The sequence below is a fragment of the Acinonyx jubatus genome, chromosome E3 (genome assembly GCF_027475565.1).
Source record: "Acinonyx jubatus isolate Ajub_Pintada_27869175 chromosome E3, VMU_Ajub_asm_v1.0, whole genome shotgun sequence".
In the NCBI taxonomy this organism is placed as follows: Eukaryota; Metazoa; Chordata; class Mammalia; order Carnivora; family Felidae; genus Acinonyx; species Acinonyx jubatus.
The window spans coordinates 35,478,057-35,504,653 of NC_069398.1; the positions used below are offsets into that span (position 1 = coordinate 35,478,057).

Genomic DNA, 26,597 nt, shown 5'->3' on the forward strand with positions numbered 1-26,597 from the left:
GAATGCCAGCGGGGCCAGGAAGGACAGCACAGTATCCGTGCATGTGTCAGGGCCACCCACCCGCAGCTGAGCCAAGGTCTGCACCTTCTAGCACTCTCTAGCTGGCTCACGTAAATCTCCCTCCGGGGGCGACAGCTTTGTGCCTTGTTGGCAGCTGCTCCCTGACTGTTCTGGCCGATTGCTGTGCGAGAGCCGAATGTCTGTGGGGACAGCACCACCGTCCTGGGCGGACGGTGTTGGTGTGCGAGCGTGACCTGATTCCTCCTGGGTTTCTGACCGCCTCACGCTCAGGCGTCCGTTTTCGAAAACCACACAGAGTTAGCCGTCCCCCGACTGCTGGTGCGGGTTCCTGAGGAGCAGGGGCTGTGTGCCCCCGGGCCCCAGGGCTGTGCTTCCGCAGCCGCTCTCCCTGTGGTCACAAGGCCGGTGCCCTAATTGTGCACTGCGCTCTGCTCGAAGAGGGAGGCTGCAGCCCAGTGTTTTGCTGAGGTCACGGGGCCGCCTCTCCACGGATTATAGAAACATCACAATGGCCCTTTGCTCACCACATTCTGGAGACTTGGCGAGTATTCCTGGTGACTGGAGTGGCAGCAGACAAGATGGGCTGGGCTGCATTCCACACTGAGGGGACTCTGCTACCCAGAGTTTGTTTGCATGTGGTCATTCTCTGGGGGGGGGGGGGGGCTGGAGACGATGATGTGGAGGGTTACAGCTGCCTTGGCTGAAAAGGCAGGGCCAGCTTCCTTTTGGAGATGCCCCTTCTCTCATAATTATGTGCTTACACTGGATATTTGGTCCTAGGTGATGTGTCGATCAGGGACCAGGAATGTTCAGAGTTAACTTGTTCTTGTGAGTCTGGTTTAGAGAAAGGTTCTATATCTGGACTTCTTCGTGGCTCTGTTGATGTAAGTTAATGTTCTTCAGGGCTCCCTCGAACTGTGGACTCTAAGGAGCGTGGAGGGCCTGGCGAGAGAGACCCAGCCTGGAAAGGCCAGTGGTGTAGGCGGGAGGCGTGCGGCCGGCGCAGAGCCCGGGACGGCGGTTTGTGTGTCCTCCCCACAGGCTCACGTGCCCCCAGAGTCAGAGCCCAACTTGGCATTTCATCTGATCAAACTTTCCTGCCACAAGTTTAGCAGAAGAGCTCACGATTCAGCTTCCACACAATGGGGTTAGTAAAGACACTCTGTCTTCTCAGAAGAAGCTGTTCTGTGTCGTTCTGCCTGTGTTATTTCTATGATTTTTTGCGTATCTTACACCGAACACACGCACGTGTAACACTAACCCTAAAAACAGAACCCCCAGTTATTTTACCAGAATAGTAGCTCGTTCCGTATTCCAGAATGGCAAAGGAATCGCACTTACCACGGGCAAACCGTGGTGGCCCCCAAGTGCGTCTGAGAATAGAAGGAAGGGGCGGGCGCTGCTCAGCACGAGAGCCCCTCGGAGGAGGCCAGAGGGCGGCTTCTCACTGGCTGGGCTGCTGCCGAGAGAAACCTCCTTCCTCCTGCCGCCAGACAGGTGCCCGGCCTGGGGCTCCTCTCCTCATTGGCCTGGGGCACGATGGAGCTCTGTGCTTAGGGGTCAGAAGTACCCGCTGAGGCTGGATGGGACGCCCGGGCTTTGCTTGGGGCGAGGCAGGGGCCCGAGGCGGGGGCAGGAGGGGGAGGAGCGAGGATTCAGTATACGGTCTCCTGTGTGTGTTCGAATCTCCTGTAAAATTTCCGAAAAGGGGGGCCAAACAAAGAATGTGCCGCTGCCCGTGGGCCGGGCCTGGGCGCAGCTCCACGGGCTCGCAGGTCCCCGCAGGGCTCCCCGGGACCCCGGGACGGCCCCCCACCCCCCACGTCCCGGCCTCGGCCCCGGGAAGGGGCCTGGTGGGTGTGCAGACTGTGGGCGCTGAGCCCCTGTGGGGTCGGTGGGTGCACGGAGGAATCTGGATGCTGTTTGCCTTTTCTCCTCCCAAGCCTTTCACCGGTGTTAAAGACGGTGCGTATGGAAGCGCTTCCTGCACAGAACAGGAGTGGGCGCACTTCGAACAGCACCCCTGGGTGTCAGCTCCACCCCCCCACCCCCGCCCCCGGCTGCGCCCACCTGCCCCTTAGGCCCCACCTGCTGTCTGCTGAAGCCAGAGGGCTGCTGTTTGCACGACGGCAAAGGACCCCAGCCCCCGGATCCGGCCAGCGACGTGCCAGTCCGGGGGCTTCCGAAAAGACCGGGTGACTGTCCTGCTTGCTTCCCCCGGCGCAGCCTGTCCAAGCCTGTCCGTGCCGGTCCGTTCCCCCTCGTGACAGAGGGGCCGGGGGCTTGGCCGCGGGGCATCTGTCCAGGCCTGGAGCTGGGCGAGCACTGAGCCAGGCGGGGTCCCCTCACTCCTGGCTTGGGCTGTACGAGCTCCTGTGCGGCCGCCTGGTCCAAGCCACACCCAGTCCCTCCAGACTGGAGGCACAGACGTTGCTGTTTTAGGTTCGGTTTCTGTTCTGGAGGGCACTCTCTCCCTTTTGGCTTTTTATGTGTAAATAATTGTAGATTCCCAGGAAGTTGCAAAAATAGCAGGGAGGGGTCGCTTGCACCTTTCACCCACTTTGACCTGATGGCTATGTTTTACACGACTCTACACAAAACATTGTGTGTCCCACCTCTACCGCCTAATCCAGACACCGAGCGCCCCCCGCCCCCAACCCCTGCTGCCCCGTCACACCACCCCTCCCTCTTCCTGGCAACCGCGGATCTGCTCTGTAATCATGTCCTTTTGAGGATGTTCTATACACGGAGCCACTCAGTGTGTGTCTTTTGGGGACTGGCTCTTTTCCTGATCCTCGCGTCCTGAGATTCAAGCTGTTGTTGTCCATCAACGGACGTCCTTTTTACTTCCACGCGGCAGTCCGCGGTACAGAGTTTGTGCCCCGTCGTTCAGTCAGAGGCCAGTTTGGCACGATTCCAGGTAAAGCTGCTGAGCGGTTGTGACAGGATTTTGTGTGGAAGTAAGTTTTCAGGTCCCAGTTGCTGGGTCCCGTGCTATGTGCATGTGCGGTTTAAGAACCAGCAAAGGGGCGCCTGGGCGGCTTCGTGGGTTAACCGTCCGACTTCGGCTCAGGTCACGATCTCACAGTTCGTGGGTTCGAGCCCCACGTCGGGCTTTGTGCTGACAGCTCGGAGCTGGAGCCTCCTTGGGATTCTGTGTCTCCCTCTCTCTGTCCCTCCCCTGCTCGTGCTCTGTGTGTCAAAAATAAATAGACATGAAAAAAAAAAGAACCAACCAAACAGTTTTCCAGGGCGGGTGTAGCAGTTCTGCGTTCCCAGCAGCCGTGTGTGAGGTCCACACGGGCGCTGTCGCTGCTGGTTTGGGCTGCCCTCCTCGCCGGTGGGAGTGGAGCGGCCTCCTCCTGCTCTGATGCCTTGTCTGCCCTGATGCCTGGTGACGGCACGCCCCGCGTCCCGTGCTTTGCCACCCATAGCCCTTTGGTGGCACGTCCCCGAGTTCTTCCCCATTTTGTAATTGGGTTGTTTGTCTTTTTTCGTCGAGGACAGCTGTCCACCGTTCCAGCGTCCTACAGAGTAGTCTCCCTGCTGGAAAATTCCTCCGTGGCCTGCCCGTTCATCCCTGTCCTCCGCCCACAAAACCCCCAGCACCCACCGGTCTTTTACCGTCTCCACAGTTTTGCCTTTCAGCACGAAACCTTTTCAGACTGGCCTCCTTCACTCAGCAACACGCACTGAAGGCTAGTCCCTGCCTCTTCACGGCTCGACGGCTCAGTTTTCAGTGCCGAACGACACTCCTTTGCCTGGACGGTCCACGGTCTGTTTATGCACTCGCCTGGTGAAGAACATGGTTGTTTCCAAACGTGGGCAGTTGTGAATAAAGCTGCCGTAAACGTCTGGGTGCAGGTTTTGGTGTGCACGTAACTTCTCAGTTCCTTTCGGTAAGTAGCAAGGAGCAGGATGACTGGATCGCAGGGTGAGAGTAGGCGCATTTTGTCAGAAACGGCCAAACCGGCTTGCAAAGCAGCTGCACCGTGTCGCGTTGCCACGGGCGGGGCCGGAGATTCCCGCTGCTCCGTGTCCACGCTGGCGGCCACCGCGTCGTGGACCCTTCTGACAGGCGCGTGTGAGATAGGACGCCGAGTGCCTGCCACCTGTTCATCTTCTGTGGTTCGCGGTTTGTTTTTTGCCTATGACCGTCCAGGACCGTTTGCTGAAGAGACTCTTTCCTCCAATGAAGTACCTCTACACCTTTGCCAAAAGTCCAAGTGCTAATGAGGTGGTTTGGGGTTCTCTGTTCTCTTCCGTTCACTCGTGCGCCTGTCCCTCCGTCGGCGCCACACGGTCTTCATGGTGGCAGCTCTGTGATAATTGTGGAAATCGAATAGAGGGACTCGTCTACTTTATCTTCCTTTTCCAAAATTGCTCTAAATATTCTTTTTCTAAATATCCCTTTTCTTTTCCGTGGAAATTTTAGGGTCATCTCGTATACCTGCACGGAAAGTCTCGCTGGGGTTTTGCATTGAACCAGCGTCTCGTCTCGTGGAGAACAGACCTCTTCACTGTGCTGTGTTCGGTCCGTGAACACAGTAGGTCTCCATTTATTTAGACGTTCTCTGATTTCTTTTCGTCTGATTTCCTTTCCCGTGTTCAGCGCGTAGATCCCGTACGCGCGTCATTGGGTTTACGACCTCGTGGGTTTTTTGGAAGCGGTTGTAGTTGGCACTGGATTTTGAGTTTGAGTTTCTGTGTGTTGACTGCCAAGTCACGGAAACACAGTTGACACACGCACGTTGCTCTCGTCCTGCAGTCTTGCCGAATTCATGAGTTCTTGGAGTTGTCTTGTAGGCTCCTTGGGCTTCGTGTGTTGGTCACCGCGCCGTCTACAAATACAGACCGTTGTATTTCTTCTTTTCCAACCTGCATGCCTTTGATTCCCTTTTCCTGCTTCATCGTGCGGGCTAGAACTCACTAGCAGCGGCCAGAGGATCTCTGTGCCCTTTCCCTGGTCTTGTGGGGAGGGGAGGGACGCGGACGTTATTTATCAAGCGGACAAGACTTCCCGCCACGAGTAGTTTCTTGAGGATTTAGATCACTGCTGCCATTTGAATTTTGTCAGACGCTTTTTCTGTGTCGGTCGATATGCTTGTGTGATACTTTGTCTTTTGCCTGTCGATAGGGTGGCTTCTACGGATTGGGTCTTGAATGTTGAATCGGCCTCGCATCCCTCATTGAACAAGCCCCGCTCGGTTGTGAGGTACAATTCTTCTTATCTGTTGCTGATTAGGGTCTTTGCACATATATTTGTGAGGGATCTGGGTCTGTAGTTTGCTGGTCCTGAACTGTTTTTACCTGGTTTTGGTGTCAGGGCGGTGCTGGCTTTGTGGTCGTGCTGGGAAGTGATCCCTCCTCTCCCGTGTCGTGGGAGGGACCGGCCGCCTGGAGTTGGGTGACTCAGCGGTTAACAGAATTCCAGTGAAGCCCCACTCCCCTGGGCAGGAGACCCGGGGTTCCGCTTTGCAAGGCGCTGCTGTGCCGGGGTCGGGGGGGGGGGGGGTGCCGGGCCACCCCGAAGGCCCTGGGCTGTACTTGGCTCGGCTGCCGCCCGATCGATCACGGCCGACAGCAGACCCTCTTTACCTGGGGCCTTACCCCCCCCCCCCCACCCCTCCGCCACACACAGTTTCTGTCCACGCCGGGCCTGTCCCTGGAGGCTAAGTGGGACGGAGGTGCCGGCACGGGAGCTCTGTGGGCCGTGCCTGCCGGTGTCCGGTGTCCGGGTTCCGGGAGGGCCACGTCCGGGCCATGTCCTCACGCAGTGGAAGGGGCGAGGGAGTTCTCTGGGTCTCTCTTGTGAAGGCACCGGTCCCATTCCCGAGGTTCTGCCCTCATGACCCGTGCACCTCCCCAGGGTCCCACCCCCAACTACCATCACGCCAGGGATTAGGTTCGAACATACGAATTTGGGGGAAACGCCAACACTCGGTCCGTGGCTGCAGGCATTTTCGTCTGTTTTGTGCCCACAGCATAGCCCGCGATCAGAGTCAGAGGAGACTTCGGTGTGAAGACGTTGCCCGACGACCCCTCCTCCTAACCAGGAGCCAAGTTTCGGGGGGGGTGGTGGGGGTGGGGGTGGAGTTCTGGGGTCCCTTGGGACGGGAGAGCTGGTGCCAGGTGCCGCTCCTTCCACCAGCTGGGCCGTCCGCAAGGGTTCTCTGGCTGCACCAGGTCCCGCGTAGAACCAGGCGCGAGGACAGCGGCCCTGTGCCTGCTGCTGCTGACGAGGCCCGGGGCCAGACAGCCGCCGGGAGGCCGGGCCTGGCAGCACCTGCTTGGGGTAGAGCTTCCACGGGCCCAGCGTCCAGGCCCAGCGTGAGGCCCGCGCATGTGCCCCTCGGGGTCCAGAGCGCCTCACACAGGGCCTGGAAGGGACACTGTCGCAGGTAGGCAGCCCCCCCCCCCCCCACCGAGCCCCAGGTTCCTTGCCTCTGAAGTGTGGGGACAGGGTGGCCGGGAGGGAGAGACGAGTGGAGGGCACGAAGGCACCCTCTCAGCCACGCGGCCCTGCGTGTGGTGCACCCAGCGGCACCGCCCTCCCTGCTGCCAGACCGGCTCCCGCCCCTTCCCACTCAGGTCTCCCAGGGCTGCTCTGGAGTCACCGGAAGCAGACTGGTGTGAAGAAAGCCATCAATCGGAGGGCCTGGAGGCTGTGTAGTGACGCCGGAATGCACTAGAAAATCAGCACGTGGGACCTCTGGGACTCAGAAGTCCCCCAACGGCAGTCTTGGAAACTTTTTAAAAACCATTTCCGGGTTTCCTTACCTGTAAACTGGGGGTGCTGATGCCTGCATCCCAGGGATGAAGCAAGACAGCACAGGTGGAAGACATCTGGCACAGAGGCTGAGGTCTCCGGCGGGCGGGGCTCCTCCCTGCCCTCCCCTCCCCTGCATCCGTCCAGCTGTGGCCCAGGCTCCTGCCATGCCCGTGTGCCTGCCCCCGCTGCCCCTGTGGAGCAGCCCGCGGTCGCGGTGACAGGGAAAGCACAGAAAGATTCCAGCTTGGCTCCCGAGCCCTGGGGGTCCCTATCGGGCTGGGAAGCTGGCCCGGCGACACCCGCCAGCCAGCACGCAGCGGGCCAGTGAAGGGTCCGCAGCCAGAGTACAGAGCGTCCTGGGACGCCTGGCCCCCGACCTTTGCCGGACAGGGGGGCCAGAAGCCCTCCCCTCCCCCTGGAGCCCTGCCGCAGAGCCTCCTACAGGCCCTGGGGTGGACTGGGCTCCCAGCTGCCGTGTGTGGTTTCCTCTTGTACCCGAAGATTCACCTGCAGTCTCACTGGAGGGAGTGCAAGCTGGAGAAGAGACGGAGGGTGTTCACGTGGTGAGGGCAAGACTTTGTGACTCATTTGTTCAGCAGGCCTCGGCCGAACACTGGTGTGTTGCTGGGCAGTGTCCGTGGGGTGTGAGCAGACACAGCCCGACCCTCTTGGAGCTCACGGTGCTGGGGGGACCGTGCTGTTGGGAGGGTGCTCAGTAGGTGAAGCAGAGGTTTCCCTGACTCTGAGGATGATGGGGGAGCTAGTTGAGAGGCTCCAGGCTAAGAGAAGAGCGTGTGCAAAGGCCCTGGGGAGGAGACAGCAGCCCCGGTACACAGAGCCCAAGGGTGGGAATGAGGCCAGCCTGGGGGGAGGGGGGGGTAACCAGAGTCTGCCAGGGGGGCGTGGGTCCATGTGATGGGCAGAGAAACGGGGAGCACTTGGGGGCGCTGCAGCTGTGGTTTTCCTCCTCCCCTGTCCGGGCCGGGGCAGGGCCTGTTAACAGGCAGGCCTCCGGGCGAGGGCCCTGTGGCTGCCACCTGGTGGTGCGGCGGGCACCGACAAGTCGTCCCGAGTCTCCATTCCCGCTCGCGACAACCTCCTTCCACCGGGAGCCTGCGTGGGCCTCGCCTCGCGTCTCCCGCCTGCTTCGCAGACCCGGCTGGGGCTGGGGTCCGCGCCCACGTGCAGGCCCCGGGGCCCCGCCCACACCCCCGAGCGCCCCCGCGCCTGCGTCACCGCCCGGCCGGCTGGATCCGGTTCCAGCCGAGCCGGGCCGGCGTGACATGCGCAGTGCGCGGGCGTTGCGGCCGGGCTGCCCGGGGCCCGCTGGCGGCCCGAGACGCGGAGGTCAGTGTGCCGAGCCCGGGATCGGGGATCGGGGCCCGGGGAGGGGGTGGGGGGACCCGCCCTGCACGAGCGCGCCCGCTTGGAGGGCCGGGCGTGTCCCGGTGGGGGTGCTGCGGAAGCCCGGGGCCGGGAAGATTCCGGCCCCGGTAAGACGGCTCACCCTGCGGGTGGGGCGCCCTTTCCCCTGGGGTCGGGTGCGGGTGGGCCCACGCCGCCGCCGCCGAGGTCACCTCGTCGGGGGTGGGGGGGGGTGGGGGTGGGGCCGGAGCGCCCTGCTTCCCAGCCTCGACGTCCTGCACGGTGAGGATGGGGCCCGAGTTGGGTCCTGCACCGGGAGGTGGGGGGGGGGGGGTCGTGGGGGTTGGGCCCGAGCTATGTGCTGCACCAGGGGGAGGTCGTGGAGACTCTGAGCTGTGTCCTGCACCGGGAGGGGAGGTTTTGGGGGCTTCCGAGCTGTGTCCCGCACCAGGGGGAGGTCGGGGGGGGGGGGGGGGCTCCGAACTGTTCCCTGTGCCGGAGGGGAGGGGCCCCGAGCTGTGTCCTGCACTAGGGAGGAGGGCTTGAGGGGGTCTCCAGCTGTGCGCCCTTAACAGCTCTTCCTTGGGGAAGGTCTCTGGGGCTCGCAGACCCTCCGATTGCTGGTTCAGAACCCCGGATTCTAGTCTCATCCCCGGGCCATGTGACCACACGCGAGTTCCCTGCCTCTCCAGCCTGTTTCTCTGCAAAACCGGGGAGTGGACTAAACCTTGTCCCTGTTGTGCACCTGGGGACTGGTCTGTCCTTGCTCTCTCCACTCCTGGGACGGGTGTTGTCCTTTGCTTGGGACAGATAGCCCAAGGCGACATTATCTTAGCAAGTCCCACCCACACGTGGCACATCATCATTGTTGGGGGAGTGGGAAGGGCCTGCAGGGGTATCACCATTTTGCTTGTGAAGGTCTCTGGCTTTGACACGTTATTTGGCAATGTGAATTTTCACGGTGCACGCTCGGGAATTCTGGCAAGGCGAGAAGAAGCTAACCCATGGTTTCCGTATGCTAGCTGTGGAGTTATCTTGGAAATTATATTTAACAATGGATGGAGTTGATTTAATCATATGCTGTATTCATCCCGTGCAGCGTTTGTTTTGATGTTGCTGGTTCATTTTGGAGCCAATGAGGTGGTGGTGTCAGTTTCTCCCCACAGCTCAGACCGTTTGCAGATCTTGCACAGCCTACAGGGCCCGGAAGGCAAGGGATCCCCGAGCTGAGGCTATAGTCGTGTTCGCTACCCAAAGGCAAGGGCATTTCCGCTTCCTCGGCACAAAAGCCCCTGAGGAAGAATGCAGCGTACAGACCGCGGCTAAAAAAGGCAGGAAAACCTATTGGAAAATCTTGTGCGGAACCGGCGGCCTCTCTGCGGGCTTCGCACAGGAGAGCCTGTGTTCTGGGCCTGCTCCCAGCGCCCTGGCCCGTGAACTCGGGTGGCACGGAGCTGTCTCTACGGTTTTCTACTGGGCTTTCGTTACTAGGAATCTGATTTCTGTTAATGTGGCGAGTTCAGCACTGCCGGGTCAGGAACGAGCGTCTGCTGACTTCTTGGAAGTTGTCCAGAAGCATGTTTTTTGTGCGTTAAACGCTATTTTTAGACCCATTTACGATTCCTGTACTTCGTTTTCCTCCTGGCTCTGCCCGTTCTGGCCATCAACCTGCCGGAATGGCATTTCCAGATTAAATTGAAAGTACACCCTTCAATTTCTGGCCAGTCACACGTTTCCGGAAATGAGAGGAAGGCAGATTCAGAGTTTACTAGGAAGGGGGTGGGCGTGGCTGGGGGGCGGGCTCAGCGGCCTGCCGTGAACACAGGCGTGACTGTGCACGTGACCTTTGCCGTTAGATCTGGCATCCGTGCCTGGAAGCCATAACTGTGACATTCCACGGTCGGGCTGTTGACCGCACAATGCAGCTGGATTCCACGCCTTGCCGGCCTGCTGGTATGGAGGAAAAGTTTACGGAGTCTAGATCGTTAAACCCCGCCGGTGGGCAGTCCTTCTCGGAAGTGACAGAGCTCGCACAGTGGGAGCCCGCCAGGGCCTGTGCCTTCCCCCCACCCCCGATGTAGGCAAAGTCACCCCAAGGCAGTGAGGGCTGGCAGCAGGGACGTGGTGCCCTTGGGGTCTGCAGTCCAGGAAGACCCACCTTGGAGTTAGGAGACCCCGTAGGTCCCTACCTCTGGCGAGCAGGTAACCGTTTCCTTTTCTAGCGTCGGAGGCTACGCCTTGGTGTGTGGCTGTGAGGTGCTGGGGGTGTGCCTCGCCCAGTACCGCGTCCTGGGTCTGGCTGACGGAGGCCTCCAAAGGAGGGGCCCTCACAGCCTCTCTGGGGACCCCGCCTGCCCTCAAAGGCCTTCAGAGCTTGTGTGGCAGACCAGGTGTAAACCCCCTCGGCTCAGCAGGGCATCTCCAGAAATGGAAACTGGAGTGCGGGGCTGCTTCCTAGCTCTGTTCTCAGTGGACTCAACGGTCTTCCTGTCCCCATGCGTCCTCTTCCATGTGCCCTGTCATCTCAGATCTAAGACCTCAGGGCCCTGGACACTTTCTGTCCCCGAGCCTCTCCCGGCCTGTGCGGACACCCACGTTTGACATCTGAGCGTGTGTCCTGTGAATTGTGCCAAAACCGAGTCCGCTCCTCCCCTGGCCTCCCCCGTCTGCCCCTGGAGCTGGCGTCCTCCTAGTCCCCGTCCCCTTCTCCCACAGCCCTTGTCAGCTCAGCCTCCTCGCACCTCTCCTGTCTTCTGCCAGTGTCCACGGGCTCGGGGCAGGGCCGCGGCCACAGCTCATCCTGTTCACACCTTGTTCCCTGTGCCCCTGGAGCTCCTTGAGAGCAGGGCTGCTCTTCACCTGTGTCCCCTGAGGCGCCTGCACTCTGCCCTGGATGATGGTCCCAGATGGTGCCCATAGAGCCGGCGCTGAGCCTGACCGAGTTATACCCCGAACCTCCCCCCACACCTGCCAGGGGGAAGGGGTCACCGATGTCTGCCAGGTAGCTGTCCCCATCAGTCACTCAGCCCCGCGGGCACCACCTGCACACGTCCCTCCGGGAAAGGACCCTGGGAGATTTCTCCACCCCCATCCCTCCCCCAAAAGTCTAGCCTGTATGCTCTTTCTGTCTGTCCCCGTGTCTACCTCCACTCAAGAGCGGGCCCTCCCAGGACATGGCTGGACATGCTGATTTTGGGTGAACGGACAGGCCAGCTGTGAAAGGGTAAATGTGCCCTACAAAAAGTCCTCACAGGGTCAGGGGACTTTGTCTCCAGAAAAATCTGGTCCTCGTCTCGGGGCTGGAGGTTCCCTGTGTCCCCAGGCAAAGGCACCAGCTGAACCCACAGAGCCCCGTGGGACACCCACAGTGTCACATTGCAGGCAGGAGGCTGGTCCGTGTGACTCACCCTGGCTTTGCCAGTGTGGCAAGGGGGGCTCCTCGCTGGCTCGAGACCACCCTGTCCCCAAAAGAGGTTCGTCCCCGCACAGCCCTGCGAGAGATGTGGCATCCTGACTCTGTCCCGGGCTGAAGCTGTGAGGGACCAAAGAGAGGTTTTGTGGGGCTGGTCCTCTCCAGCCTTCCTGCAGCCCCCTGACGCTGCACCTGTATCGGCCTCTTACAAACTTCACATTCTGCCCACACTGCAAACTCCTGTTTGCGTCCTGGGGTTCGAAGAAGCAAGTGGGGGCACCCAGGTGGCTCAGTCGGTTGGGCGTCCGACTTCGGCCCAGGTCATGATCTCACGGTTCGTGGGTTTGAGCCCCGCATCGGCGGGGGGGGGGGGGGGGGGCTCTGTGTCTCCCTCTCTCTCTGCCCCTCCCCTGTTCGGGCTGCGCCTGTGTCTGTCTCTGTCTCTCCCTCTTTCTCTCTCTCTCTCCTCTCTTTCTCTCAGAAGTAAATATTAAAAAGAAAGCAGCAACAGCGAGAGTGAAAACCGAGTCTCCTAGTGCTGAAACACAGGCTGGCCGCCCAGTGCTCTCCACCTCTGCTGGCGTCCTGGCCCTGGGGAGTCTGGTGCGCAGGGCCTGTGCTAGCAGGGGGGTGGCGCCACGGCCCTGGAAGCCGGGACTGGGTCTCAGGTCCCGCCGACAGCCCAGGCCACGGCTCTGAAGAATGCCCGTATGGGAGAGCCTCTGCGGAGCACTGGCCTGTCCCCCAAGGGCCACCGTCCCTGCCCACCTCCCACCTGTGACCATCTGTGGATAAGACTTGACCCCTCCAGTTCCTCATTTCTGGCAACCAAGGAGGTCACCTCCACTGGGATCCTGGAGTCTGTTCCTTAACGTGTGTCCCTGGGTGTGTGTTTCTGGGAGGAGGGTCCGGCGGTTTTCATCACGTCCGTCCTCCAAGGCCAGGTGGGTTTAGGTGGCGAGAGCCGGGTGGGGAAGGAGCCTGGCTGTCCCCAGGGTCGTGGGGGACCTGCAGGCCTGGGCAGGTGGGCTCAGGTTGCAGTTATGTTTTTCACCCCGACTTACAGACCCAGGGAGTTTGAACCTGGATTAAGGAAACACTATTTGCACGGTCTCTCCTGACTTTTGGCATTTCCGCTGTGAATGTTGGCAGGCCACGGTGGCATTGGCAGGATGTGTGGAGGGCACGGGCACTTTCCTGGCACGTGACGGGTGGAGACCGCTCCCGGCGTCACCTGTACTCGGCTCCCCTGCCCGGTTGCACGACAGACCCGCACGGATGGGTTCGTGTGGTGTCGACGGTCTTTTGACGAAGGGTTCCGTTTGTGCCCCGCGTGTCCTGTGTGTTCCGTTTCCTGCATTTAAAAGCCTTCTGAGGGGGGTGTCCAGGCCCCGCTACGTTGTGCAGGACCCTGCACCCAGGAGCTGTGCCCCGTCAGGAGCCCTGCCGCCCTGAACAGCCACTCTGACAGCCGCTCTCCCTGTCCTCCAGGAGCTCACTTACATCCGGCCGTGAGCTCCTCGAGGCCAGAGCCCGCGTCTGCCTCCACTCAGCGCCAGCCCGAGGCTCCCGGAGGGCGTCGTGCCCACCACCACACGCACCTGGAGACTCGGCTGTGTTCCAGGAGCAGCTTCCAGAATTGTCCACACACGCCTTTTCTGAAATCGTTGTCGTCTTAACCAGGACGCTGCAAGCAAAACGAAAGGGGAAATTGTTTCATTCTCGCGGGCGCGAGGGGGTAGCCGTCGCTCACGTGTTACTTTAGCCGGGGGTTTTGGGGTGGTGAGAGGGATTGGGGAAATTAGGCTTTGAAGGATCGGACAGTTCGTACCTGCACGTTCCGTATCCTTCACTGTCACTTGAATCTGCTGCTGTCGCTGTGGGTTTCCGATCGTTGAAAGCGTTCTAGGTCTGTCTGCAGACGGTGCCACGGAACGTGGACAGAGGCCACGTGGGGGTCTGCAATGCCTCTGATGCCTGTACCCGCGTCTCGTTTCAGAATAAAACATTTCTCTAAAACGTTGTAGGAAACGCTCTTTTTTGTTCTTCGTTGTTAGATAAGGAAAATTGTGCTACCGTGTGATACCTAGTAGTAAGTCTGATTAAGGTGTACTTTTGAACTAGAGCGAAATTTCTGAAGGTGCCACAGCCAGAGGCATGGGCTTCCTGCCCACCTGTTTCCTAGGTTCAGAGCCAGAAGGAAGTGGGGCCTTCCTGGTGGGGAGGCCTGTGAGCCTGCTGCTGTTTTCTGGACCCGACTCTGGAGTCCCTTCTGTCCCCCAAGCTCCGGGCCACGAAGCAGTTGACGTCAGGGGGCCTGGACTCCAGGGGGGCGGATCCCACCGTGACCCTGGGGAGCACCCAGCTGCGGGGAGCACTGGTTAGACTGTTGTGCACAGTTTATGGACAGACTACTGTGGCTAAAGATCCTCGGCGCCGGGGGCCACACAGATGCGGCTCGGGCAGGGCTCTGTCCACATCCGTAAACCGAGGACCGAGCAGAGACTGTCCCTCCCCTGCCGGCCAGCCCTTCAGGGGCAGCGCCGTGTGGCGCTTAGGGTGCGTCCGTAGACGCCACGCACAAACTCCAGTCGGGGTTTTGTCGTCTGAGGTGCCCTGACCTCACGGCCCTGGGCCCTTTGCCACAGCAGCACCCTGCCGCCACCCGATAGCACTTTCTACGTGAACGGATAACCGGACCGCAGACTGTCGCCTCACGCTTCTCTCGATGCTTCTTAAAACCGTCTGCCGCAGAGCTGCTGCCACGATGAGCCGCCTTCTGGGGGGCATAAAGGTCTGGTTCTGTGGGGGGAGGGGCCTGCCCTCTCCCCGCCCCCAGCCCCTGCTCACGTGCTGCGACTCCCGGCTCTGGTCCCAGCTCTGCCTCCTTCGCCTTCGGGACGAGCGTCCAGACCCTGCAAGCGGCTTGGCTTTCCCTGAGCGCTCCTGGGGTGTCGTGACCTCTGCCCCCACCCCCTGGAAGAGCAGGGCCCGGGTGGGCCGGTCTGCACCCCGCTTCTCCTCAGAGGCCACCAGCAGGCCCCCTGGGACCCGGCATGAAACGGGCAGGAAGGGCGTCCTGCTCCCGCCCATCCTGCTTGGAGCACAGGCCGCACAGAAGTGGTCTCGGGAAACACTGGGTTTATTGCAGTTTTGGCCTCTTTCCTAGGCCGGCCCCGAGGCCACGTCTTCAGTCAAGGTGGAGACCCCAGGAGGGCACCGGGCCTGCCCTCCTGCCTCCCATCATGGTGTCACCACTGCTCCCCTGGACCTCAGGAAACCCTCAGAAATCCCTATGGCCTCGGGCAACTAGGCTTGCAGGCAGGGGGCATGTGCCGCCCCAGGGCTGTGTCTGTCCAGAGACCCCCTCTGGAAGCACCCCCTGTGCTGGCGGCCTGTGAGCCCCGTGTGAGAGGAGCCGTGCGTGTGTGTGCACATGCGTGTACATGGTGTCAGGGCTGCTGGAGCCTCCCTGGGGCAGCCTGGAGGCCCCACTGCTGGTTTTAAAGGAGGCAGAGGGGGGAGCTGGAGAGAGAGCGTCTCTTTTGTTTTAGAAGATTCCGGAAAGATCTGGCGTTGAGTGGGAACACAAAGGTTGTCAAGGCACTGGCACTTTGTAAGCTGGCCTCTGGGGAGGCGAGAGGGGAGGGGAGGGGAGGGGAGGGGAGGGGAGGGGGAGGTCTGCAAACACTGGATATGCCTGGGGTAGCCTTTGCCCTTCCGGAGGCCTTGGGGCAGTGGCCTGGTCCCAGGCCAGAGGCAGAGTGACCAGTGCTCGTGTGCCAGGTTTTCCAAGAAAGGGGACGTGTGTGCAGGTCCTGGGGTCATGATCCCCCGCCCCGTTGAAAGCCTGGTTTGGTTTGATATGGGGAGCGGGTTGGGGCTGTACTGCTGGGCGCAAGGTATCTGGGAAAATAGGGGTGTCAGGAGGCCGCGGCCCTATCAGGGGAGAGCGAGAGGCCGGCAGCCTGCGTCCACCAACTGCTTAGCTGCTGGGGGAGGCACCCAGGCCTTCCTCGGCAGGGGTTCCTAAGTGGAAAGGCCTCTGTGGGTACCCCACCCCCCAACCTTGAGCAGTATGCTCTCAGCCCTGCCTCAGTGCACCTGGTCTGTGGGCAGCCTGAGGGCAGCAGACAGTGGGGGCAGCAGCAGGGCTGGGGGGCTGGGGAGAGGGAAAGGAGGAGGGGCAGGTCTCCTGCAGGGCTGTGGGGGGATGGGGCTCTGCTCTCCGCCCAGAAATCCTTGTCCCCAGTGCGTGAGTGCAGGTGCAGGGTCAGGAGAGAGGTCCGAGGTCAGTGAGCTTTGACACGTGCTGGGGTGAGATGGTCACACCCGGCCCTTCCCCGCAGGACTTGTCACCAGGCGCTGGGTCTCCTGGGTCCCTGGGAGGGCAAGACTTTGAGCAGCCCCTTCCCCAGGTACTGGGGGTGAGGGAGGGGGTCCAGGGAGCTGAGGGGCACCCTTCCAGGCTGGTTTTCCCTTGCCTTTCAGGGAGGAGCCGCCTGGGGCGCCGGACAGGACACGGCCCTCGAGCTGCCCGAGCTGACCCCGGAGGAGAAGAGGGTCCTGGAGAGGAAGCTGAAAAAGGAGCGGAGGAAAGAGGAGAGGAAGCAGCTTCGGAAGGATGCAGCCCCGAGCGTGCCGGCCAAGCCCTCCGGGGCCCAGCTGGCCCTGGACTACCTCCGTGGGTAAGGCGACCCTCTCACGCAGGGCCTGGCCGGGTCCGGAGGGTCTCTGGTGTACCAGGAGGGACGGGGGCTCGGGTGAGCTGCTCCAAATCTGGCTCCTGGGGCCAGTGGTGTCCCCGCAGCCTGGGACCTGCCCTGGTGGGCGTCACCACAGAACCACCACCCCCAGTGCCCACTCGAGCCCCCGGGGTGCCTGGCAGACCCTGCTTTACCCCGTTCCCACGGCAGGCAGAGCCTGACATTTGCCAACAGCTCTGTGCAAGCCTGTCTAGGAGCTCCCGGAAAAGCCAGGCCCCAGTGAAATCGCTGGCTTCTGTTGGCAGAGGAACCTGCGGGGAAGTAAAGTCACGGGTTCCAGCAGCCTCCCCCCGCCCCCGCCGCCCACAATGGTTTTCCTCCTCCGGAAGTGGGGTCCGTCCAGTGGCATCAGCGGCCAGCACCAAGACAGCCTTCCCTGGGGAGACCCAGCTCGGACGCACTCATCTGTGCGTTGATCGTGGGGAGCGGTGTATGCGCAGCCGCCCCGGCCGCCGCCGAACTCCTTTGACTCCAACAGCAGCCCCTGCTCCCGGCACTCACTCCCCATTCCCCTCAGACCGCCCCGCCCGCCTCCACCCAAGCCCTCGTCCACCCCGTGTGTCTGTGGGCGCGTCGATTCCGGACGATTGTGCACGTGGGAGTCACGCACAGCGTGGCCTTTTGCGAAGCGCTTCCTTCGCTCGGCGAAACGTTTGAGGCCCACCCACGTTGCAGCACGTGTCAGGCGTCCCTTTCTCTTTACGGCCAGATACCACGCACCGCACGCATACGCCACGTCTCGTTTATCCGCTCACCCGCTCGTGGGCGTTCGGGTTGTTTCGGGCGCGGGGCCGTTGTGGCTGATGGCTGTGGTGCGTGTCGCTGTACGGGATCTTGTGGGGACATGTCTTCCTCGGTCTCGGGCACAGCCTCGGAGCAGGATTGCCAGGGACCCCGTTTTTGCAGGAGCTGCAGACCTGCCCACGGCGGCTGCGCCACGTTAACAGCCCCACCGGCAAGGGCCCCGACCTCTGCCCGTCCGCGCCCGCCCTCGCTGATGACAGCCACGCGGGTGGGTGTGAGGCCGTGTCTCGCTGTGTTCCTCGTTTGCATCCTGTACGTGTTAAACAAAGATGCCGATAACCCAGGGGGCTGCCGAGCGGCGCCCTCTTGGCTCCTCCCCGGAGGGGTCCCTGGAAGGGCTCAGCCAGGAAGGCGAGTGCCCCGGGTCCCAGCTCCGTGACTCCACCTGCTGGCCCCGGGCGTGGCTGCGTTGGGGGCAGGAATCCAGCACACCAGCTGGCTGGCCTCCTCAGGGCAGAGAACTGAGGGTCCCGCAGCCTGGCCCGGGTGAGGAGGACCCTGTCCGCTGGTCCCTGTCCCCAGCCTTAGGGATGTGTAATTCTGTGCGACGTGGGACCCTGGGGCCTCTGCACTCTTGGCTGCTGGGCACACGCTCCCACACGTCCCAGTGAAGAGAGAGCTGGGTCTGGGGTCTGGGGTGCGGCTGGGGAATCTGCATGTGCTGGGACCAGGTCTCTGGCTCAGCCCTCCTGGCCCCCCTCCCTAAACTCAGCAGGGGTGCAGGGGCATCGCCAGCCCCCGTAGCCCTGGCAGAGGCTGGATTGGCCCTGCTGCATGTCATGGGTCTAGAAGGGTGAGCCCTGCAGGGACCATACACAGCAGGAGCTCGAGAATGCCGAGGGCTGCCTGGTGCAGGGGCTCAGCACCGTCCGTGCAGCCGTGTTCTCTGAGGTCAGAGCTGAAGGCGGTCCCCGGTTGGTGGCCAGAGAGGGCAGGAGCGCGTGGGTGGGGGCCCGCTGGTACTTGAGGACACATGCCTGCTGCTCCCTCCGCTGGCGTGCGGGTGTGGGGTCCCCGGCTCAGTTGGGCTGTCAGCACGGCGTGGGGCACCAGCCTTGGGGATGGCAGGGCCTGGGCTGGAGCCAGCCTGCTGCTTGTCAGTGTGGGTCCTCGAGCGAGAGGGTCGTCCTCTGTGGTCTCGGCTGTCAGCCTGAGAGCCCACGCGTGTTTCTGTGAGCGTGCACGGGTCACGGCTGGACACAGGAGGCCGCGGGGCCGGGGCTGGACAGAGGAGCCGGGGGACAGGCCAGCCACAGAGAGGACCTCAGGCTGTGCCACGGGCGCAGAGCCCGCCTGGGGTGGGCAGGGGGTGAGGACAGGCTAGAGGCCGGGCTGCGGACCCGGTCTTCACTCCCGAGGCCACGCCTCCCGCCGCAGCGTGGACTGCCCAGCTCCCTGGCGTTCACCCACCGGGGGCCTGTCCTGTCCAGATGCCCCATTACCTAGAGGCCAGCCCGGGGACGCCATCCATGTTGTGGTAGGCCGCCTGTCCTCTGCCGTCTGGGCCTCGCGTCCAGCCTCGCCTCCAGCCCGCACGGGCTCCTGTGGCCGCCCGGCGTCCCCGTGCCTGGCAGCTGTAGGTCTTGTGTGGCGGGAGCTGCACCCCATGCGTGTGCTTGGAATGGTAGCGGTGGTCTCTGGGCCCGCGGGAGCCCCGAGGGAGCCCCGAGGGCAGCCTGGCCCCTGTGGGATGTCAGACCCAGGGCCGAGGCAGCCAGCATGCTTTCCCCGGAGACCCCACACCAACCCCTCGCCGGGCTGGGGGCAGGGAGACAGACTCCGGCTGTTTCTTCCCTCTTCCACCGGGGCCCCTCCCGCCGACTGAGCCGGACACAGCAGCTCCTCCCTCACGGGGTGTCCTGTCCCGCTGGGCGCCCGGCCCCCAGCCCCATCCCCAGTGCAGGCCGGGACTCGATCAGGTGCTGCGTAAGCGGGGGTCAGCGGGGCGCGCGGCCTCAGCGACTCAGGGCCTGCCTTCCCGGGACGAGAGGCTGCTGGGCCCCATCCCTCGTTTACGCCCGGGGCCTGGGCCTGCCAGCCGATTCCAGCTTCCCGTGAGCTGAGAGATTTCTGCCGTGCAGACCGGGCCGTACGAAACCCACGAGTTGTCTGATTGCCACGAGAGCACGGGCTGCTCTAGGCCACGATGGCACTGCCGGCTGGAACGTGGGGGTTGGCACGTGTGAGGCCTGGGGCCGGGTTCTTAGGGTTTCCCTGAAGACCGCGGCCTTGGGGACAGGTTGGTGGAGATAGAGACACATTCACCGGCTCAGGGGCTCCAGAACCTGCCCGATGTTGAGGCTCAGGCGGGGCCCGTGGGACACACGTGTCTCTGGGTGGCCGTGGGCCGGGGGCCTGTACAGCAGCTGCACGTGCTTCTGCCCGTCTGGGTGTTGAAGCGTCCTTCACCCATGACCTCATGGAGCCACGTTCTCTGGGAGCCACTGACGACTCCGTACTCCCTCGGGAGGGTGGGGCTCAGCCCTTACCACCAGGGAGCCCACCTAACGCGGGGTCCCCGCTCCCTCCCTGTGGACCCTGGTCTCTCAGATTCTCTATCCCCACAGGTCCTGCCTCTCAGGGAGGCGTCTCTGAGACGGAGCAGGAGCCTGGAGAGGCGGGCTGGCTTGTTCATGTCCATCATCCCCAACTTCACTCCTGTGTCCTCGTCATCCTGGTCTGGGGGCCTCCTCTCTGCCTGTCGTGGCCTAGGGGCTTGGGGCTCCCAGCCAGTGCCCCTTGCTTCCTTTGGGCCCACACGGCAGATCTGAAGCCACCCGTAACTTGTAAAGAATGAGTAAGCACAGCAAAGGGCTTGCTAGTAAGTCGAAACCCAAGACCCGGGAGGAGCAGACCCCAAGACAGCCGCTCCTCAGGGCCGGACGAGCCCAGGGCCTACACCTTTGGGGGAGGAGTCACAGGAGCTGTGGCCACAGGACTTGCTGGGAAGGCTGCTCACGGGAGGCCTGGCCAGGGCTTCGTGGACCGTCGGCTCCAGGGGGTTGCTTGCTGGAACCAGAGTGCATCAGCCTCCGTGTCCTGTTTTTATGGGTCTGCAGCTCCTTCTACTTAACGTCGCGCCATCTGGCAAACCCATTTTTTGAAGACCCCCCTCCCCCCAGCAGAGTGGGCGATGGACGGTGTGAGCCAGCGCAGTCACTTGATAACCAGCACGGGGCAGGGGCCCCTCGGGTTAACCCGCAGGGATCAGCCAGGGACAGCGCCCGGCCTGGCGGCTCTTGGGCTCTTCCTCGGGGCCTCCTCTAATGACCACGGCCCGATTTCTGCCGCGCACTCGTTCCGGGCACAGGCCGAGGGCCACACCTGCGGGTGCGGGAGTCCGGGTCGTGGTGCCCTGAAGGCACACCACTTTGTAGGGGCGCCGGTCAGTCTCCAGGGCCAGATCCCAGATGTGAATCCACGGGTCCCCAGCGGGATGAGATGGGAGCAGGGACCCGGTCTGGCTCAGGTCCTGTTCTGTGGCTGCCACACAAAGTGCCCGTGGTCCCCGGCAGACGTGGGGCTGGGCTCAGGCGGCTCTGCTGTCACGTGACCGTGTGTGTGAAGTCGAGTAAGAGTGACTCCACCTCAGCCCCGCGAGCTACTGTCCCTCCAGTCGAGGCTGCAGCTAGGGCACATCACACACCCTGGGGGCTCACCCCCCGCCCTCCTGCCCACACCCCTCGGTGCCCCCGAGTCCCAGACACGCCGCCCTTCTCTTCCTCCTGCTTGTCAGCAGGCTGGCCTCGTGGCCGCGGGTTGGGTGGGGGCTGGGGTGGGGGGTCACACGGCCTCAGGTGGCCCACGCCAGCACGACCCTCGGCGTCAGGGTTCCTGGCTCCCCCCCGGGTGCTCTCCCTCACCCTCCACACACAGCTCTCAGTTGGAAGGCCGTCCCCGTTCTGGCGGGCACACGGTGAAGGCTGACGCGGGAGCGGCTGATTTCAGGAGCCTCCGGGTGCCCGTGCCGTCTGGCGCGGATGTGGAGGCAGGCGCTCGGGAGTGAGGCGTCCTCCCAGCGCCAGGCCCCTGAGCCCCCTCCGCTGCTCCTCGTCTGCCGCCCTCCAGCTGGGGAGGGGCCTCCACACACCTGGTGCACAGACCCTCTGTCAGTTCCCGCCGGCGCCTGACGTGTCCTGTCCTTGCTTCCCAGCTGGGCCCAGAAGCATGAGAACTGGAAGTTCCAGAAGACGAGGCAGACCTGGCTGCTACTGCACATGTATGACAACGACCAGGTATGTGCACCGGTGGGGCGGGGGGGGGGGGGGGAAGCAGGGGTGTACATGCTGCAGGTGGTTTGGACAGGGTTATGCACACGGGGCGGTGGGGGGGATGGTTAGGGCAGGTGTGTGCACGCTGGGAGGGCTTTAGGGCAGGGGTGTGCATGCTGGGGGGAGGTGAGGGCAGGGGTGTGCACCAAGGGGCAGGGGTGTACATGAGGCAGGGAGCAGGGGTGTGCACACCCGGTGGGCGTGGTTAGAGCAGGTGTGTGCACGCTGGGAGGGCGTTAGGGCAGGGGCAGGGGTGTGCACACTGGGGGGGTGTAGGGCAGGGGAGGGCAGGTGTGCGCACATGTCCGACAGCAATCGTGTGTGCACGCTGGGGGAGGGGAAGCGTGTGCAGATGTAGGACGGCGACTGCCATGTGCATGGTGAGCGAGCGGAGGGAGGTGTGGAGCGTGCGTCCCCGGTGGGGAGGAGAGCTGTGTGCACCTGGCGGGGTGGGGAGTGCGTCTGGGAGAAGCCAGTTATCAGACACAGGTGGGGCACGGGGGTGCCCTCCCAGCGCACCTGGTGCAGGATGGTCCATGCCGACCTCCCTCGGTCACATGGCTCAGGGGGCACCTGGGTCTGAGCGTGCGGTAATGGGCCACGTCTGTGGACCTGCTTCGGGATTCTAGAAACACCCCGGTTGCCACCACCCCGTTGGCAGCTCTCGTCCGGGCCAGTGGTCGCCCTGGTGCTTGCCACGTGGTGCTCCTTGGTCCACCCTCGTCGGCCTTGGTCGGCTGGCTTTCCGCCCTTGGGCAGAGAGCCGGCCGCCTGCCCCCTCCCCCGCCCCACCAGAGCCACATCCACGTCTGCGAGGGTCTTCCCCCAGGCTGCGTAAGCCCCTGCTACCGCCACTTGTTCTGACAAGTATAGCGTTCGTCACAAGCGTGACGGCCCTGCTGCAGGGAGGTCCAGGGTGCCTGTGTGCCCGTGACCGGGGAAGGACACGCCTGAGAGCCAGACTCTGAAACCAGGGTGGGGGGACAGCTTTCCAAACAGGCGCCAGGGCTGGGCCAGCCTGTACCGCTGCAGGAGTCACGGGCCGGCCTTGTGACCCACCGCAGAGCCCGCACTGGGGCGTGACACCCCACCCTTCCTTCCCCGTGACCCCCCTGTCCCGTGCCTATCCGTGGCCGCTCCCCACTCGCCATAGCTCAGGGCCCACACCCCCTCCCCCCAGCACATCACCAGACTTCTGTGCCCAGGAGCCCGGGCCCCGCGGACACACCGTCCCTGGAACTCTCTGGAGCAGGTGTCACACACACGGAGCCAGCGGGCAGCTGTGGACAGAGACCTGTGTCCTGACCACCCTGCCCGCCCCCTTCCCCCCCCGGGGCCTCAAGGTGCTGGCAGGTGATTGTGGCCTGACAGCCACTCCCAGCCTGTGTGGACTCGCTGTGCCCTGAGGAGGGGCCTAGGCGCCTCGGGAACCGAGGCCTTGCTTCCTGAGGCCCCTGGAGACCACCTGGTCACTGCCCGCCGGGAGGTGGGCTGGAGACGTGTCATAATTTTGACGAAGCCTGATTTTGTCTTTTTTCTTTTGTCACTTGTGCGTCTGGTGTCATAACTAAGAAATCACGGTCTCACCCAAGGTCAGCAGAATTACCCCAGCGTTTCCTTGTGAGGGTTTTGTAGTTTCTGTTCTTAGCTTTAGGCCTTTGATCTCTTTGGGGTTAACTCTGTGTGTGTGTCAATTAGGTTTCTGTGAGTAGACTGTCCCCCAGCGGATGGACTTGGCACCTTCCCGGTGTCCTGTCATTTACTTAGCCATCTGCCCCGCTGGGACGTGAACCCGGAAGGACAAGGCTCGTCGGCTTTCACGGACCCCCACATCTCTGAGCCTAATGCCCCGGAGCTGCCTGGGCTCCCCTGGAAACCGGGGCACGTGCACCTGAACCCAGCTGGGGGGAGGGGTGGTGTCCGGGGCCTTTCCGGAGGGGCGCAGTAACGGGTGGGCGGATGGACCGATGGATTCATTGGTCTCTGGTGAGCCCCCTGAGGTCAGGGTCAGGGTTCACTTGGGGTCCAGCACAGGCAGCGGGATAGAAGAAAGCCCTGGACCGCAGCGGATGACTGTGGCCGAGGCGCCTGGGGGTGGGGGGGGTAGGAGGCGCGGAGGCGGGGAAGGGGGAAGGGCCCTGGGAACGGTGTGCCCGGCCCTTGGTTCCACAGACACTCCCGGGCCTGCGTGACTCAGCAGGCTGGTGGCAGGAACAGGAGGGGACCCCGGGGCCAAAGCTGGGGCTCCTGGTTGCTCCGGCCCCCAGACGCTAGACGGTGCTGCCTCCTGGCCCCACACCGAGCCCCGCTTCCCTTTGTGGGCGTCCTGCCATCCCGCCCACGTGCCCCGCCGGCTGTGTGTGGCCCCGGAGCAGAGTGCCAGACCCTCCTTGGCTGGACCGTGGCAGCAGTGGCGCCCCGGTGCCGCCCGCGGGAACAGCAGAGGCCGTGACGTGAGACGAACCTGTTCTGTGGTCCCACGCGTGCCCTGTCTTCCTGGTGCACCTACTTGAAGAACCCCCACCCCCACCCCCACCCAAGCCTCACTTCGAGCCCCTGAGGCGAACGGGCCTGACCTCATGGCCGCCACGTGTCTGCGTGTGTGCGTGGGTGTGCATGAGCACTTCCTGTCGGGAGCAGGATATGCGATTCGGTTTCACGGATGAGACAGAAGCCACATCCGACCCCCGTGGGGGTGGACTGACAAGGGAGGGGAATAGAAAGCCCGGAAGGGAGCGAGTATGCTCAGGGTCCACAGAGGCAGAGGGAGCCACGACCATTCGACGGGGAAAGAATGGCCTCCTCCGCAAGCGGAGTTTTGCCAGCTGGATTTGCACGGGTCAAGGAAGGAAGGTGACCCCATCTGACCTCTGTCAGCAGCCCTCAAAGCGGATCGAGGCCCCGGATGTCGGGGCTGAAACTAGAGCTCCCAGAAGCGAATGTGGGGGCACCTGTTGTGGCCTCAGGTCGGGCACAGGCGCCGACTGCCCCAGCACAGCGACCACAGACTCAGACTGGCGGGTGGGGAGATGGCCACCCACCCACCCACAGGAGGGAGGAGGTGGGCGCAGACCCCGATCTCACGGACTGTGGGAGCTTTTCTAGGTCGACAGAAGGGCAGCCCAACTCTAAAACGGACAAAGGGTGTGTGTCGACCTCTGTCCAGAGCAGACGATGCAGGTGGCCTTTGAGCGAGTGCCGAGGAGCTCAGTGTCACGGGCGTTGGGGAGGGGCCGGTCAGAGCAGGATGGCCCTGTGACCAAAGACAGACTGTGACCCGTGTCGCTGAAGACACAGCCGTTCTCGGCGGTGTTCTTCTCTCGTGTTCTCAGTGGATCGTGTTTCCTTACTTCTCGAGGATGTCAGTAACCCCACTTTGAAGTCCCCTTCTCTCCGCACGACATTTATCTTGTTCAGGTCGCTTTTGGTTTGTTTGCTTGGCCTCTGACTTTGAGATCAGACACTTTGTTCTGACGTGATGCCCTGTGGGGTCAGGAAGGGCCTGGAAACCTGGCCAGGGCTGCGCGCACCCCAGGGGCCCGTGTCCTGAGCTGAGACCCAGATCCTGAGCTGATGGGCTGGGCTCAGGATCTGGGTTTTCTCTCCTGTGTCCTCAATTTCACGGTAGAATCTTCTAGTCTTGCTGCAGGACACAGGCTTGGCCGCCAACACCGGGGAAGCCTGTGCAGGGAGGTGGGGGGGGGGGGGGACAACAAGGGGTGGGAGAGGGTCTGAATGTGGGGGGAGTGATGTGGGGGCCCCCTTCCCCATCGAATGGTCTGGGCGCCCTTGTCGAGAGCCAGCTGACCATGGGTGGAGGAATTCCTGCCTGGGCCTGGCTCTGTCCCCTTGCCCCGCGTGCCTGTCTCTGCCTCCGCCTCCACTGCTGAAGCTTTGGAATTGAGGCCTGTGAGTCACTACCTGCTTTCTGAGCGGACCTGGCCGCCCCTTCACTCTCCCCTCTGGACGGGACCAGCCGGGCCCGGGGTCGGGGAGCCAGAACTCGGTTTTATCAGCGGGGGCTCCACCCTCAGACCCCCAGGGTGTGTGTGTGTGTGTGTGTGTGTGTGTGTGTGTGTGTGTGTGTGTCAGTCAGAAGATTTCTCTCCTCACAAACACGCCTGTTAACTGTCGACTGGCTGGCCTTTCGGGAGGGGGTGACATCCAATGGCTGCAGGGCCCCGAGCCCTCGAAAAAGACCGGGAGACTGGCCTGCCCTCCCCGCCTCCCCCAGCCCCGTGGTCCCCACAGCAGCGGCACGGGGTGGGAACAGGGGTGCGGCACACGGGGCCCCGCACCGTCGGCGTGCCCGGGGCCGAGACGACGCCGAGCTCTGCTGCCTGGAGGAGGAGGCGGTGAGCCGCCTGACGCCCGGGCCCGCTCAGTGTCCACACTCGTCACCTCACCCCGCCCAGCCCCTGACGTTCTGGTCCTCTTCCCCCACCAGGTTCCCGACGAGCTCTTCTCCACCCTGCTGGCCTACCTGGAGGGGCTGAGGGGCCGGGCCCGAGAGCTGACGGTGCAGAAGGCCGAGGCCCTGATGCAGAAGTCAGACGAGGCCAGGGGCGCGGACACCCTCCCGCTGGGGACGATCCAGCGCGTCCGGCAGGTGCTACAGCTGCTGTCCTAGGGCTGCCGGCGGGCCGGGTCACTGCCGCAGCCCCAGGCGGTCCCGGGCCTCTCGGTGAGGGCGACCGCGTCCTCCCGGCAGTGGGGCCCCAGCGAGGGGCAAGCGGGGTTAGCAGCAGGGCAGCGGCCAGTGGGCCCGGGGACTTCCGGGGGCCGGGCCCCTGGCCCTCGGATGGACTGACTCCACGATGACAGGTTTTCATGCCTTCACAACCAAACGGGAGCACTTGGGGGGTAACCTAGAGACACTGGCCTGGTCACTCCGTGACCTCAGAGCCCACAGGGAAGCCGAGGGAAAGGCCTGTTTTCTACTGGAATGACTCAGAAATCCACCAGAGCCAGCCCTTCCCGCCAGCAGTGGTCCGTCCCTGTTGGGGGCTGAGGGCGGTCCCTCCGGTGGCGGCCAGGGCTGCCTGGTCACCTGCCTGCGTTCACCGACCTTTTCCACTCCTGTTTGCAGTAAAACCATCCTGTGTCGGCCGTGGCTCTCGTTCTGTGTGTTTCGTTCTCATTTGTGCGTTGATCGACCACGAACGTGCGTCAGGCTGTGGCCGTAG

The 26,597-nt window shown here is 63.0% G+C and overlaps 1 protein-coding gene across 4 annotated transcripts in view; it reads left to right on the top strand.

The window, feature by feature from the left end:
- The window catches only part of CE3H7orf50 (chromosome E3 C7orf50 homolog), a 109,044-nt gene extending 82,524 nt beyond the window's left edge, over nt 1-26,520 (top strand). For 2 of the 4 annotated variants that reach the window (XM_053213168.1, XM_053213167.1), the window contains 3 exons: nt 16,062-16,258; nt 21,294-21,375; nt 25,859-26,520. In XM_053213168.1, the coding sequence (XP_053069143.1) occupies nt 16,062-16,258; nt 21,294-21,375; nt 25,859-26,041 (462 nt within the window). In that variant the 3' untranslated portion in view covers nt 26,042-26,520. Of the gene's footprint in view, nt 1-7,693; nt 8,141-12,722; nt 13,593-16,061; nt 16,259-21,293; nt 21,376-25,858 lie in introns of those variants that run through there. The other 2 variants (XM_053213165.1, XM_053213166.1) reach the window with 2 other exon arrangements.
- The last annotated feature ends 77 nt before the right edge of the window (nt 26,521-26,597 follow it).